General features: G+C 39.3%; 1 protein-coding gene across 2 annotated transcripts in view; it reads left to right on the top strand.

Annotated features, from left to right (window-relative positions):
• Positions 1–13,967, top strand: part of NEDD4 (NEDD4 E3 ubiquitin protein ligase) — a 133,233-nt gene that overhangs the window by 7,827 nt on the left and 111,439 nt on the right. Inside the window, exons 1-2 of one of the 2 annotated variants that reach the window (XM_045529773.1) lie at positions 885–1,076; positions 11,422–11,495. In XM_045529773.1, coding sequence (XP_045385729.1) covers positions 1,032–1,076; positions 11,422–11,495 — 119 coding nt within the window. In that variant the 5' untranslated portion in view covers positions 885–1,031. Of the gene's footprint in view, positions 1–884; positions 1,077–11,421; positions 11,496–13,967 lie in introns of those variants that run through there. The other variant, XM_045529783.1, reaches the window with a different exon arrangement.

The following is a 13,967-nucleotide window of genomic DNA, read 5'->3' as shown; positions in this document are numbered from 1 at the left end:
TCTGAATTCCTTGAGGAGAATAAAAATTAGATTTTGAGATTGTAGAGTTTTGCAAATTTCTGCAACTGCAGAAAAACAAGCTATGAATTTTGGCTTGGGTGCTTATAATTTTCTCCAGTCCTTTTTATGGGGGCTTTATGTGATGGAGGTCTTTCTGTAATTATGGAACTATTAAACCTATCAGACAGGTGTATAAAAAAGCATGATTATTCCACAAGCACAAGAGGTCCTAGTTCATCTTATTTTTGCCTTTTCTTCGCTCCCTTCCAGTGGTGCTGCTGGTCAACGTTTAGCTAAGCAGGTATGGAGGCTTAAGCCTGGAGGTTGGACGTGGGCTTTACAGATGGACAGACCATAGGACAGGTAATAGTTTATGAATTGGCAGTGTTTACAAATCACATGAGAGAATTTCAGATCCTGAGTCTGAGACTGATGAGATACTTTCAGGCCTCCCCATTAGTCTGCCACGCTCAGGGGTCCCAAGGTCCAGCTTCTATTGGAATCCGCAGCCTTAACCAGCAAGGAAGCGCTAAAATTTTTAGTTTAGGATTTAGGCTGGATTAAACACGCCTATTCCCAGGCTTCTGGAGAGAGGCCGAGTTCTGCGTCGGATCTCAGCGAGACCTGTTGCTGAGCAAAACCGCAGCTTGGCCGCCCTGCGGAAGGCTGACGTCTCCCGGGCCTCCCCTGCCTGCTGGGCGCAATGCCCTGGGGCTCCCCGACTCCCCCGCAGGCCCGTCGCCCCAAAGCACCCAGAGCCGGGGCAGAGGGCGCGCCCGCGCCACGCCCACGCGCCGGTCCCCGCCACGCGCGCCCCCGCCACGCGCGCCGCCGCTCGGCCCCGGGAGCGCGCGCCGCCAGCCTTTTCCCGCCGCGCCCCCTCCCGCCGGGGGAGGTGCAGCTGTGGCGGGGGGAGCGCCGCCCCCTCTTCCTCCAACTCGTCCCCGCCTCCTCCCCTTTTCCCCCTCGTCTCCACAGCGGCCGGCCCTGGGCGGGGGCGAGCGCGTCCGGTTGGCTGGAAGCGTTCGGAAATGGCAACTTGCGCGGTGGAGGTGTTCGGGCTCCCGGAGGATGAGGTGCGGGGGCTGCGGGGCGGGCTTCCCTCTGGGCTGTTAGTCGGCGGGACCCGACGGGGCGGCGGCCGCGGCCAGGGCTCTGCTGTCAGCCCCTGCTCCCTCTGCGCGAGCGCGGGCGGCTCGCGGGCGCCGCGGGGACCGTGCGGGCGGCCTGGCGCGCGGGGCGAGGGCTGCTGGAGGGAGCAAACCTGTGGACTCCACACCGCGCTCCCCGCTGGGGCGCAGCCGCCTTCCTTCTCAGTCTCCGTCAGGAAGTGCCGGGGACCCGGGCCAGGCCGCGAGCTAGCGGGGCGTGTGCGCCCGGGGCGCCTGCCACCCCGCCGGCCCTTCCGGCCACCCCCGGCCGAGGGTGCTGCGGGGGAAGCGCGTCTCCGCGGAGCTGAGCATCCCGGCTGCTGAGCAGCCTGCTCTGGCAGGGCCAGGCCGACTTTACGAACTTTGATCTGGAGACTTGCCAGTGAATTGTCATTAGCTGTTTCGGTTTTCTCCTTTTTATCTAAACCCCTTTTTAATCCCCTAACTAGAGACAGGGATGGAGAGGCAGGAAGATAGATTTTCCTCCTCCTGTTTAGCAACAAGTGTCAGATGTGGGAAGTTCATGCTTTGTTTCAACGGTCTTCGTTGACGTTAAAAAATAAAGCCAAAAGAGTATAAATACTTTAAAGAACTTCCCACATAAATTGTGGGATTGAAAGAAAACTAAATTAAGTTCTGGGATTTGAAGAAGGCAAGGCTGTCTCTTCTCCGCTAAATAACTTATGCTGGTTATGCCTTTTGCTTATTAAAAAATACAGTAAGGCCATTTGGAAAGGTTCCGTTTTCAATGAGATGTGGCTTCTCTGTGTGCTTGGTGATTGTCTTAGAAATGGGAATGGGCAGGAGATGAAAAGGCTGTATAGTCTAACAATGACTGGTTCAGATTGGGAAAAAAGCAAATATTTGCGTTCTTGTTGGCTGACTAAGCTGTCACATGTACCTGTTATCAAGATTGGAGCCATTAATGGAAATTAGTCAGCCTAATTTATATTCCTTGCTTAGGTATCTTCTAAAAATGTTGTAATAGTTCTTTCTTTTGATAACTTGGTGTCTTCAAATGTCTTTGACACTTCTCTTGAGAGTTCTTTGTTTATAAACTGTGGGCAATTTGTTAATGCAGGCAAGTTATCAAGGTATTTTGAGAATGCTTATGGGATGCAATTAGGATTTAATTTCTTAGGTATTCCTGCCAGAAGAGAAGCAAAGTGATGATGGACAATTGGCTTCAGCTCAGGTAGTCCCTCAGAAACAACAGTCAGTATGTTATAGGTAAATATAATATTCTAGCTAATGCCCCATTATTGTGCAGCAGAAGAAATCAGAAGATAATGCAGCTTTGCACCTGGGATAGCTTTCTTCTTGTCAGTCAAATCTCCCTGCTTGCTACATATACTGCCCAGTGCAGATAACTTCAAGCTGGCCTTGGACTTTCTTTCCCTGATGTAGTTATTACCCAGAGATAGGCCCTGCTATTCCAGATTTCTCATCTCACCCCCTTCCAGCACAGCCAATTGATCACAGACAAAATATAATACTGCCAAAAATATTCACCATCTGTTTTCTCCCTCTTGGTACAGGATCTGTGTTTTTAATTATCTGCTTAATTAATTTATCTGTTTTCAATTGTCACCCCCTCTGTACCCCTGAAATAAAAGTAATTGTGGCCATTAGTGGGTGGTCATTAAGCAACAGGGGCTACAGGCCAGAAACTCCACCCTTTGAAATGAGGACTTCCTGAACTTGCTGAAGGATTTGTATTTCTGGAAAGTTTCATGGCATGGAGCCTATCCTATTCACATGATGGGGGTCTGGCTGTCAGCTCCATGACTCAAATTTCCTTCTCTCTCCCTCTGCTTTATCCATTGAGGAAGAGAATGAGATAGGAAGATAAGAAACATGATGACGAAGCATCTTCCACTTCTTCGATTGTAATTGGGTTATTCATTCAGCAGACATTCATTAGCTGTCTGCTCTGCATCATGCATTGTGCCAGGCATCAGGGATGCTGAGGGAAAAAAGATAGTCTCATCCTTTTATGAGTCCACTGTCTAGTGAGAAAGACAAAAATCGCTTGTTTTCTGGTAGACATTGCCATCTCATCACTATCATTTGCCATTTATTTTCTGATCCATCAAAAAAGTAAAAGAGGTATTGGGAACCTCCCCCCTTTTTTTGTTTTTTAAAGAAGAAAAACATTGCAGCTACTTCATGTCTAAAATTCACAGACCAGTCTGGGAATAGGCAACCCTCTGCTGTTGATTAAAAGTACAGTAGCATTTCTATTACAGTAAAAGCAGATGATTATTACTTTTTTTTAAAGACAGAGTTTCACTCTGTCGCCCAATTAGAGTGCGGTGGCGTCATCACAGCTCACTGCAACTTCAAACACCTAGGTTCAAGTGATCCTCCACCCTCAGCCTCCGGACTACAGCTGTGCACCACCACACCTGGCTTAACACTACTTTTAAATGTGATAGTGCTCGTGTGAATAATCCTAGCACTTTGGGAGGCCAAGGCGGGAGGATTACTTGAGTCCAGGAGTTGGATACCAACCTGGGCAACATAGCCAGACCCTGTCTCTAAAAAAAAAAAATTTAAAAATAGCCAGGTGTGAGGCCGGGCGCGGTGGCTCACGCCTGTAATCCTAGCACTCTGGGAGGCCGAGGTGGGTGGATCGTTTGAGCTGAGGAGTTCGAGACCAGCCTGAGCAAGAGTGAGACCCCATCTCTACTAAAAATAGAGAGAAATTACCTGGACAACTAAAAATATATAGAAAAAATTAGCCGGGCATGGTGGCGCATGCCTGCAGTCCCAGCTACTCAGGAGGCTGAGGCAGTAGGATTGCTTGACCCCAGGAGTTTGAGGTTGCTGTGAGCTAGGCTGATGCCACGGCACTCTAGCCCAGGCAATAGAGCTAGACTCTGTCTCAAAAAAAAAAAAAAAAAAATAGCCAGATGTGGTTGCTTTTGCCTGTAGTCCAGAGGCTGAAGTGTGAGGTGGGAGGATCGCTTGAGCCCAGCCTGGATATCAGAGCAACACTGCATCTCTAAATAAATGAATGAATGGATGAATGTAGTGTTAATATGTAAAGTTATTATGAACCAGTGTTTCTGGAAATTAGTACTGATTGAATAAAGTTTAATATTTGAAATGAGGAATCCTCCTGTCCATTAACTGCAGCACTTTCCTATCCCCATGCTCTATACCTGTGGCTCTCAGCTTGAGTGTCTATCAGAATCACCTGGAGAGTTTGCTAAAACACAGACTACCCCAGCATGTGTGATTCAGTAGGTGCAGAGCCTGAGAATTTGCGTATGTAACAAATTCCCTTCTGGATGTTCATACTACTGGCCCAGGGAATCCACTTTGAGAATGATTGCTTTCTCCTAAATCTAAGCATTCTGAGTATTTTTCTTTATTATGGTTATTACTGTCAAAAACTCCTGAAGAATTTTGATTGTATGCAGCGAATATATGGCAATCGTGGACTCCAGCTTTACTAGGACACTCTGATTTATTTTATTTCTCAGGAAGGGTGACCTAGCATTTATTTTTTTGTAAAATATTTCAAATAAATTTACCAGAGGAAGAGAACTGCTGTCAATCCATAGGTTCCAATTTTTTGTTTGGAAAATATGGTCACCATAAGTTATATAGCATGTTTTGCTCAAAAAAAAAAAAAAATACGCCTCCCTTCCTCCCACCCTAGCAAATTTTTTTTTGTTAAATATTCAGTGTTTATGTTATTATACTATGTAAATAGAGTATTATTCACATCTGAATCATGGTGCCATATTTATTAATTTTTTTTCCTAAATAGATTTTATTTTTTAGGGTAGTTTTAGTTTCACAGAAAAATTGACTAGAAAGGACAGAAAGCTCCTTTATTCTCCCTATCCCCAAGCGTGAACAGCATCCCCACTATCGACATCCCGCACCAGAGTGGTACAATTGTTACATCAATGAACCTACCTACACTGACTTATTATCGCCTGAAGCCCACAGTTTACACTAGGCTTCACTTTTGGTGTTGTACATTCTATGGGTTTTGACAAATATATAAAGACGTGTATCCACCATTATAGTGTACAGAATAGTTTCACTGCCCTAAAAATCCTCTGTGCTCTGCTTATTCATTTCTCTCTCCCCCCAACCTCTGGAAATTACTGATTTTTTACTGTTTCCGTAATTTTTCCTTTTCCAGAATGTCATATAGTTGGAATCATACAGTATGATACATTTGTAGCTTTTACATATTGGTTTCTTTCACGATATACATTTAAGTTTCCTCCATATCTTTTCACAACTTGATAGCTTTGTGGCCCAGGCTGGAGTGCAGTGAGTCAGTCATAGCTCATTATAACCTCAACCTCCTGGGCTCAGGAGATCCTGTCACCTCAGCCTCCTGAGTTGCTGGGACTACAGGTGTCCACTACCACACCTGGCTAATTAAAAAAAAAAAAAAAAAAAAAAAACTTTTTGTACAGATGAGGTCTCGCTATGTTGCCCAGGCTGGTCTAGAACTCCTGGCCTCAAACGTTCCTTCCACTTCGGCCTCCCAAAGTGCTAGGATTACAGGAGAGAGCCCCTGTGCCCCACTGTTCATTTCTTTTTAGCACTGAATAATATTCCAGTTTTCGGATATATCAGAGTGTATACATTCACCTACCGAAGGACATCTTGGTTGCTTTTAAATTCTGGCAATCATAAATAAAGCTGCTATAAATGTCTATATGCAGGTTTTTGTGCAGACTTAAGTTTTCAACTTATTTAGGTAATATCAAAGAGTGCAATTGCTGGATTATTTGGTAAGAGTATATTTAGTTTTGTAAGAAACTGTCTTCCACAGTGGCTATACCAATTTTGCACTCCCACCAGCAATGAATGAGAGTTCCTTTTGTTCCACATCCTCACCAGCATTTAGTGCTACCAAATGAGTATTTTATTTATTGTACGTTTTTTGTTTGCTTTAGTTTTCTGTACCCCATCACAAATTTAATCGCGAACTGTTGGACAGAGTTTTAAAACCATCCAGTGCAGTAAAAGGTGTGTGTGTGTGTGTATGTGTGTGTGAGACACACATACACACACATGCACATGTGAAATGAATGCTATCCATTTCCTTTTCCTCTCGTTGGAGACTGCCTCTTCCTATGTTGCGTTGCATCTGGACTGCTTGCTCTCCACACTTGTTGCACAGCCATCGTCTGTGGGCTTCCGTTTACCGTCATTGTGAGAATTTACCTGCTCTCTTTTTGGTGTTGAATCCGCTGTTTCCTTAATCTCTTGTGTTCTTCTTTCCTAGTTTATTCCCTTATTTGGTGGTGTACATCGTTTATACTAGTGGTTAGGTACTGTTGACTGGAGAATCTTACAGTAGGATGTTCTGAACCTACCAATTGCATTGTGGGATTCTCACCTATCACTATTTAAAGCATTTTTCTTCCCTTGGATCACTGTTTCTTCCGAGAGGTGTCTTCCAGCTTTTTGTGGGGGTATAGGTCTCAGAACTAGTGTTCATAGGCCCAAGTTGGGTTGGGGACCTGGGGGGCTTACTTTTCCTTGCATTTAATAAGGTGCCTGATTCCTATTTTAAGCTACTTTAGAAAGATTTGTTGTTAATCGAGAATTTTTCAGCCCCCTGTGTGCCAAGTATTCTGCTGGGTTCTGCAGAGGATACAAAGATAATGAAAAGATACATTTCTTGGGCTTCAAAGTCTCACAATTTTAATAGTGGAGAAAGTCATAAATTTTATTGCCTCAGATACAAGATAGTATGTGATGAATGCTATGTAAATGAGCCTCTGATGATGAGATGATTAATTTCAACTATGAAGATTTTTTAGAAAAGATGGCATTTGGGCTTTGAAAAAAGGACAGTACTTTTTTTTAAAAAAAAAATATAGTGTAAAATTTACAGAATGTTTAAGAAGTAAAAACTTTGATGATTTCATTACTTTAATAGCTATTTTCATTGTTGCACATTTCCTTCTAATCTGTATCCATCTGTACATATTTTTACAGTTATGAATATTAAGTATGATACATATTAAGTATGATATAATATATATTAAGCATTCTGACTTTTCTAATTAATATCACAATTACTAAACAATTAAAAATATTAATAATTACATTTTTTAATGGCTTAAAAGGATTCTGCTCAGGTGAGATAGGACTTCAACAGTGAAAGAGTGAGGAAACTCAGCTTATATATTATAAAAACTCAGATATAATTAAGCACAGGGTATTTTTTTTTAAAGTAGACTTGTGAGGGTGGAGAGGGGACAGAGGAATGGGAAAAGGATGAAGAGAGTAACAAAACATAAGTTCTGCCAAGACCTATGAGAGATGGAAAGACCTAAAGCTCTGAGTTTCCTGTTCCTGGTTGTTTTGGATTGACAGGAAATTAAGTAGCAGTTAGCAGATGTCTTCATGAATTGTGGAGAAAATCTCAGCCCTAGAAGGCTGCCTTGGATTACCGGAGCTGACTGCATAGATAGCACGTTGCCATTGCCTCATATTACCAATTTGTTTCTCCTTGTCGTTAAGAAAAGCCACATCTCTTTGCCTGCAATTTGCAACTTTCCACTTTATTTTCGAAACCAATAAACTCTTACGAATGGAAGGGGGAAGATTAAAGCTTTAATGAAGAACCCTAGTCTGTTTGAGGATAATATTCCTGTCTCTGTTTTGATTAAGGATGGGGTGTTAATGTTTTCCTTTTTACTCATTTGAGCACTATCCAGATTTCTGTCTCTTAGTACACTTAATATCATAATTCTAAAATTATTGAAGAGTTTTGACTCTAGTTGCAGCATTTATGCCACTGTCCTTCATTTTCAAAATGACGTGAGAGATTGTGATCTCAGCACATGGATGCAATTGAAAAGACTAATTTTGACAATTCTCTTGCATGAAATTATAAACTGAAGTTAAAATAAATGCAAGTATGAAAATAATGGCATTCTTATTTAATTTTATGAAACAATCTGTAAGTCAGTGTAATTTCTTACCAATTATCCATGGCATGTAAAATAACTAGTTCTGATTTTTGTGGTGGGAAATGCAAGCAGAAAGTTTGAAAGTTAAATGTGTCTGTGACTGCTGTGTAATTTATAATACCCTGGAATTGTTTTTAATTAATACTTGTTACATCTTTCCCCAGGAGACTGGGAATGTTTCAGTCAAGGCTAACATGGATGCTTTTTAATATCAGGAGCTCTATGAATATGGATTAACTTTTTTAGAAGGATATGGTAATCTGTCATTAATTAAGATCATATCCAAATTATAACTGCTATCTGAGCTTAGAAAAGATAAGATGATCAAGTAACATTATTTGCTGTTGTCTATTTCCATTATACTTTACCACTTGAAAAATTTGTAATTATTAATTGAGTCATCATAGAAAAGATTATAATCTTGAGAATTTGGTCTTGGAGATTTGTACCTATACAGTGTGGTATGGCCACTTCCCAGCCAACTGGTATAGTGAAAATTTGGCTGCTAGGGCTAATGGAATACTTCAGTTGGCCTATTTATTCATTGATCTGGCAGGAAAAAGAGTAATCTGTAAGTATCTTCAGATTTTTGGGAATCAGTCCCTAAGAAACCTGAAATTCCAACTTACATGTTTTCCTCTGTTTTTTAATTCTATATTTCTGATACTTGAGGATTTCCCTTCTTTCTTGCAATATCAGCTATGCTTATTTAATTTTATTTGATGATGGAGGATAGTTATATGTTACCTAGCATCTCAAATCAAGGTTTTTTGTATTATCTTAATCTACTATCTAGGTTTTAGAGCTAATAGAATATTCCATTCACAGTCATGTGTCACTTAACAATGGGGATATATTCTGAGAAATGTGTCATTAGGCGATTTTGTCATTGTGCGAACATCATAGAGTACACTTACACGTACATAGATGGTATAGCCTACTGCACACTTGGGCTATATGGTATAGCCTATTGCTCCTAGGCTACAAAATGTACAGTATATTACTGTACTGAACACGGTAGGCAGTTGTAACATAATGGTATTTGTGCATCTAAGTGTATCTAAACATGGAAAAGGTACATTAAAAATATGGTATTATAATCTTATGGGACCATTGTCTTTGTGTTGGTTTTTTTTTTTAAGAGACAGGGTCATGCTCTGTTGCCCACGCTGGAGTACAGTGGTGCAGTCCTAGGTGAGTGCAGCCTTGAGCTCCTGGGCTTAAGCGGTCCTCCTGCCTCAGCCTCCAGAGTAGCTAGGACTACAGGCTAGTGCCACCACATACACCTGGATAATTAAAAAATTTTGTAGAGATGAAGTCTCCCTGTGTTGTCCAGGCTAGTCCCAAACTCCTGAGCTCAAGTGATCCTCCCACCTCCACCTCCCAAAATGTTGGGATTACAGGCGTGAGCCATCACACTCAGCTATACCATTGTCTTTTATATGATCTGTCATTAATCTTAATGTCATTATGTGGCCATAACTATATCTAAGTTATTTAGTGAGACCTCCAGGAACAAGGGTGGTTGTAAGTCTTTAGAAATAAATGAATGTTAGAATAAATAATCTGTGACATGTATATTTTCTCCCACTCAGACTTCTCAGAAGGAAATACAAGCACTACTTCCCAACAGAGTAATTTTAGAAGAGAACCAGTTAATTTGCTGTCTGTTGTATTACGATATTTCATATTTGTTGATCTTAAAAAATGCTCCTGTGAATACTGGTGTACTTATGTCCTTGTGTACATAGGTGCAAATTTATCTAGGTATACATCTAAAAGTAGAGTTCCTGGGTTATGAGTTAAGAACTTTAGTAGGTATGCCAAGCTTCTCTTCAAAACAATTTATCAGTTTACACTTTCACAGTGTATTAAAGTTCTCCCAGATTACTGGTACAACTGAATATCTTTTCATGTATTTATTGTCCGTTCTCTATGATTTCTTATATTAGGTTAATTATGTTTTACTTGCTAATTTTCAGTTCTTCACATATTCTGCATAAACATCATTTGTCTCAGTGATACATATTTTAGATACTTCTATCCTGTGTATCTCCTTGTTTTTTCATTTGCACATGGTATCCTTTCTTATACAAAAGGTATATAATTTTAATGTTGTGAAATTTAACAATTTTTTCCATTAGCATTTGTATTGTTTTAATCTCCTATGCAAATGTCATAGAATTATTCTAAAATTTCTTATGAATTTTTTAAAGTTTTCTTTTTCACTTTTAGACTTTATCTGGTATTTGTTTCTGTATGTAGTGTAAGATAGTGGTCAAGTTACTGTTTACTTGAAAAAATTTAAGGAGGGAGTTGGAATTGTATTGAATTTACAGATTACTTTGGAGAAATCAGACAATAATATTAAATATTTCTATCCATAAACACAGTGAATTTTTCCATTTATTTATGTCTTCTTTATGTTCTTCAGTATTTTATAATTTTACCCATAAAGGTTTTCTACATTTCTTATTAATTTTATTTGTCTAACAGTTTTGTTTACTTGTGAATTTTTAACAATATGCATCGGTTTTATAATATTTTCTTACCCACCTTTTTATTTTGAGCAACTTCAAATCTACAGGACATTTAAAAGAGTAGTATAATGAACACTATATACCCAGCTAGATCCACATATTGGTAACATTTTGCTTATTCTTCTTTATTTTCATACACAGAGATACACACACACACACACACACCCCCCACACACATATACACATTCATGTTCAACTTATTATTTTCTAAGCCATTTGAAAATAAGTTGCAGACTTTATGACACTTTATCCCTAAATACTTCAATATGTATCTCTTAAATCTAAGACATTGTTATATAAATTCTTAATACCATTATGATATTCAAAATATTTAACATAATATCACTGTGTTATAATATTATCTATAGTCTGTTGAGTGGGATTTTTAAAATGATAACCTTTTCTAAGTACGTATTACAAATAATCATGAACTCTTGATTTTGTGTTATGTACATGGCAATAATGTTAAATTTATATCAGTTCCAATTCTTTGGCTTTAGATTTTCTTGGAAGCAATGATAAATTTTTATTCAATGTAACAATTTGACCCCAGTTTTATGCTTATCTTTATAGATAATCAGGTCATCTACAAATAATAATTTAGTTTTCATTTTCTCCTATATAGCTGTTAATCAAATTCTTGAAAAAGCTTTCTCCAATTAATTTAAATATCCCAATTACTTTATTTGATATATAATTTTTAAAGGCTTGTGTCTTAGCTAAGTTACAAGTACATGAAAATAAAATACAAATTTTTGATTTTAGGAAAATTCACGAATTGTGAGGGTGAAAGTTATAGCTGGAATTGGCCTTGCCAAGAAGGACATCTTGGGAGCTAGGTAAGTATGTCAAATTGAGTTGTAACTTTATAACTTTGCATTTGTTAATTAGTTTTTCCTAAACTTTGGTTAAATGAAAAATCAATATTATCATTAAATTGTTGTGTAAAGTGAGATAATAATATTTCCAATTTGTGGTTTACTAAATCTTTTGGTATGTGAGTTACTGAATTTGTGAAATTAGGCAAAGGCACAAATCAAACTGGTAGTTATAAGATACATTATTGAGTTCTACTTCTGGAAACTGGTAAAATTCTAATAGACTAATTCTTTAGCAGATAACAACCATAAACTCTGGACATAATGCAAAAAGTAGCAATGTGAAGGCAGTGGAGAGTGACCAGAGCAGGCCGATCCTCCCATGTTTGGAGGAAGCCTGTTGTACTGAATAAGTTCCCAACTTTATGAATTAGTCTGAGGGCAGGTGGAATCAGAACCTGGAAAAATTGTAATCGTCATGGCCTGGGAAACCAGTAGATTGAATCTGAAGGAAACAAGGCAATGGTGAGGATTTTGGAAAGGTCAGAGCTGGAAAGCTCAGCAACTCAGTTAAAGATAAAAGCTCTGAACAGAGATCAGAGTTACTGTCAAAGAAACAGGATTTGTGGTTCTTGTCCAAACAAGGTAATTCATATTATGCTTGTCTTAGGCCATTTAGTGTTGTATAACAGAATACCTGAGACTGGGTAGGTTATAAAGAAGAGACTTATTTGGCTTATGATTCTGGTGTCTGGAAGGTTCAAGATTGGGCATGTGTATCTGGTGAGGGACTTAGGCTGCTTCAGCTCGTGGTAAAAAGGAGAAGGGGAGTCAGTGTGCAAAGAGATCACATGGCGAGAGAGGATGCAAATGGGGGGGGGGTTGGTGCCAGCTTTTTTTTTTTTAGCAATTAGCTCTTGTGGGAACTAATAGAATGGGAACTGACTCATCCTGAGGGAGGGCATTAATCCATTCATGAGGGATCTGTCCCCATGACCCACACAGGCCCCATTTCCCAGTATTGCCACACTGGGAATCAAATTTAAACGTGAAGTGTGGAAAGGACAAACATCCAAACTATAGCAATGATAAAACAAGCAAACAAAGAAACAAAAACTCATCAGAGGAAAATAACAGATTCCAGGGTCTCCAAAACTTAATATTTATGTTTTGGATATAATACAAAATTACCTGCTCTGTAAAGAACCAAGAAAATAGAACACATTTTCAGCAGAGGAAAGAAGGTAAACTCACAATAAAACAAAAGATAGGAAATCTCAGGAATGAAATAGAAACCATAAAAAATGAAAATTCTCGAACTGAAAAATACAATATTTGAAATTAAAATTCTTAGATAGATTAACAGCCAAATGGAGATGAAGTGGAAAAATTAACTGAATCTAAAGATAATCAGTAGAAATTATTACTGCATTAGAAGATGGGAGAGACAAAGATCAGAGGAAAAATGAACAGAGCCTCAGGGATTTGCTAGATGATATCCAACAGTCTAACATGTATGATTAGAGTCCCAGAAGGAGAGGAAGAGGGACAAAAATGAGGCAAAATATTTTTTGAACAAATAATGGCCAAGTTTTTTTCAAATTTGATTAAAGACATAAATTTATAGTATCAAGAAATACTAAGTGAGGCTGGGTGCGGTGTCTCACACCTGTAATCCTAACACTCTGGGAGGCAGAGGCGGCAGGATAGCTTGAGCTCAGGAGTTTGAGACCAGCCTGAGCAAGAGCAAGACCCTGTCTCTACCAAAAATGGAAAAATTAGCCAGGTGTGGTGGTGCATGCCTGTAGTCTCAGCTACTCGGGAGGCTGAGGCAGGAGAATTGCTTTAGCCCAGGAGTTTGAGGTTGCAGTGAGCTATGATGGCACCACTGCACTTTATCCAGGGCAGCAGAGTGAGACTCTGTCAAAAAGAAGAAAGAAAAGAGATACCAAGCGGGATAAAGACTACGAACACACTGAGGTGCATAATAGTCAAACTGTTGAAAGCCATGTATAAAAAAAATAATCCGGACAAAAGAGAGAGAAAATAATGAAATATTACATACAGGGGAACTACAATTCAATTAAGGACTAACTTCTTACCAGAAACTGTGGGGGCCAAGAGAAAATGGAACAATAGAATAACAACTATCAATCCAGAATTCTATATTCAATGAAAATATTCTTCAAGGATGATGACAAAATAATGACATTTTCAGAAAAAAGAAAACTATGAGAATTTATTGTTGGCGGACCTGCACTGTAAGAAATGTTAACAGAAGTTTTTCTAGCTGAAGAAAATTGGTACCAGATGGAAATTCAGATCCTCAGAAAGGAATAAAGAGCATCAAAAGTGGTAAATATCTAGGGATATGCAAAAGACTTTTTGCTTTTTTCATCATACCTTTTTAAAATAAAACATATGCCTATTGAAATTACAACTTACAACATTGTTTTATAGTATTATATGTTAATGGAATACATACAACAACTA

Source organism: Lemur catta, chromosome 1 (assembly GCF_020740605.2).
Source record: "Lemur catta isolate mLemCat1 chromosome 1, mLemCat1.pri, whole genome shotgun sequence".
NCBI lineage: Eukaryota > Metazoa > Chordata > Mammalia > Primates > Lemuridae > Lemur > Lemur catta.
The sequence above is the reverse complement of the archived record's forward strand: the minus strand, read 5'-3'. Positions and strand labels throughout refer to the sequence as shown.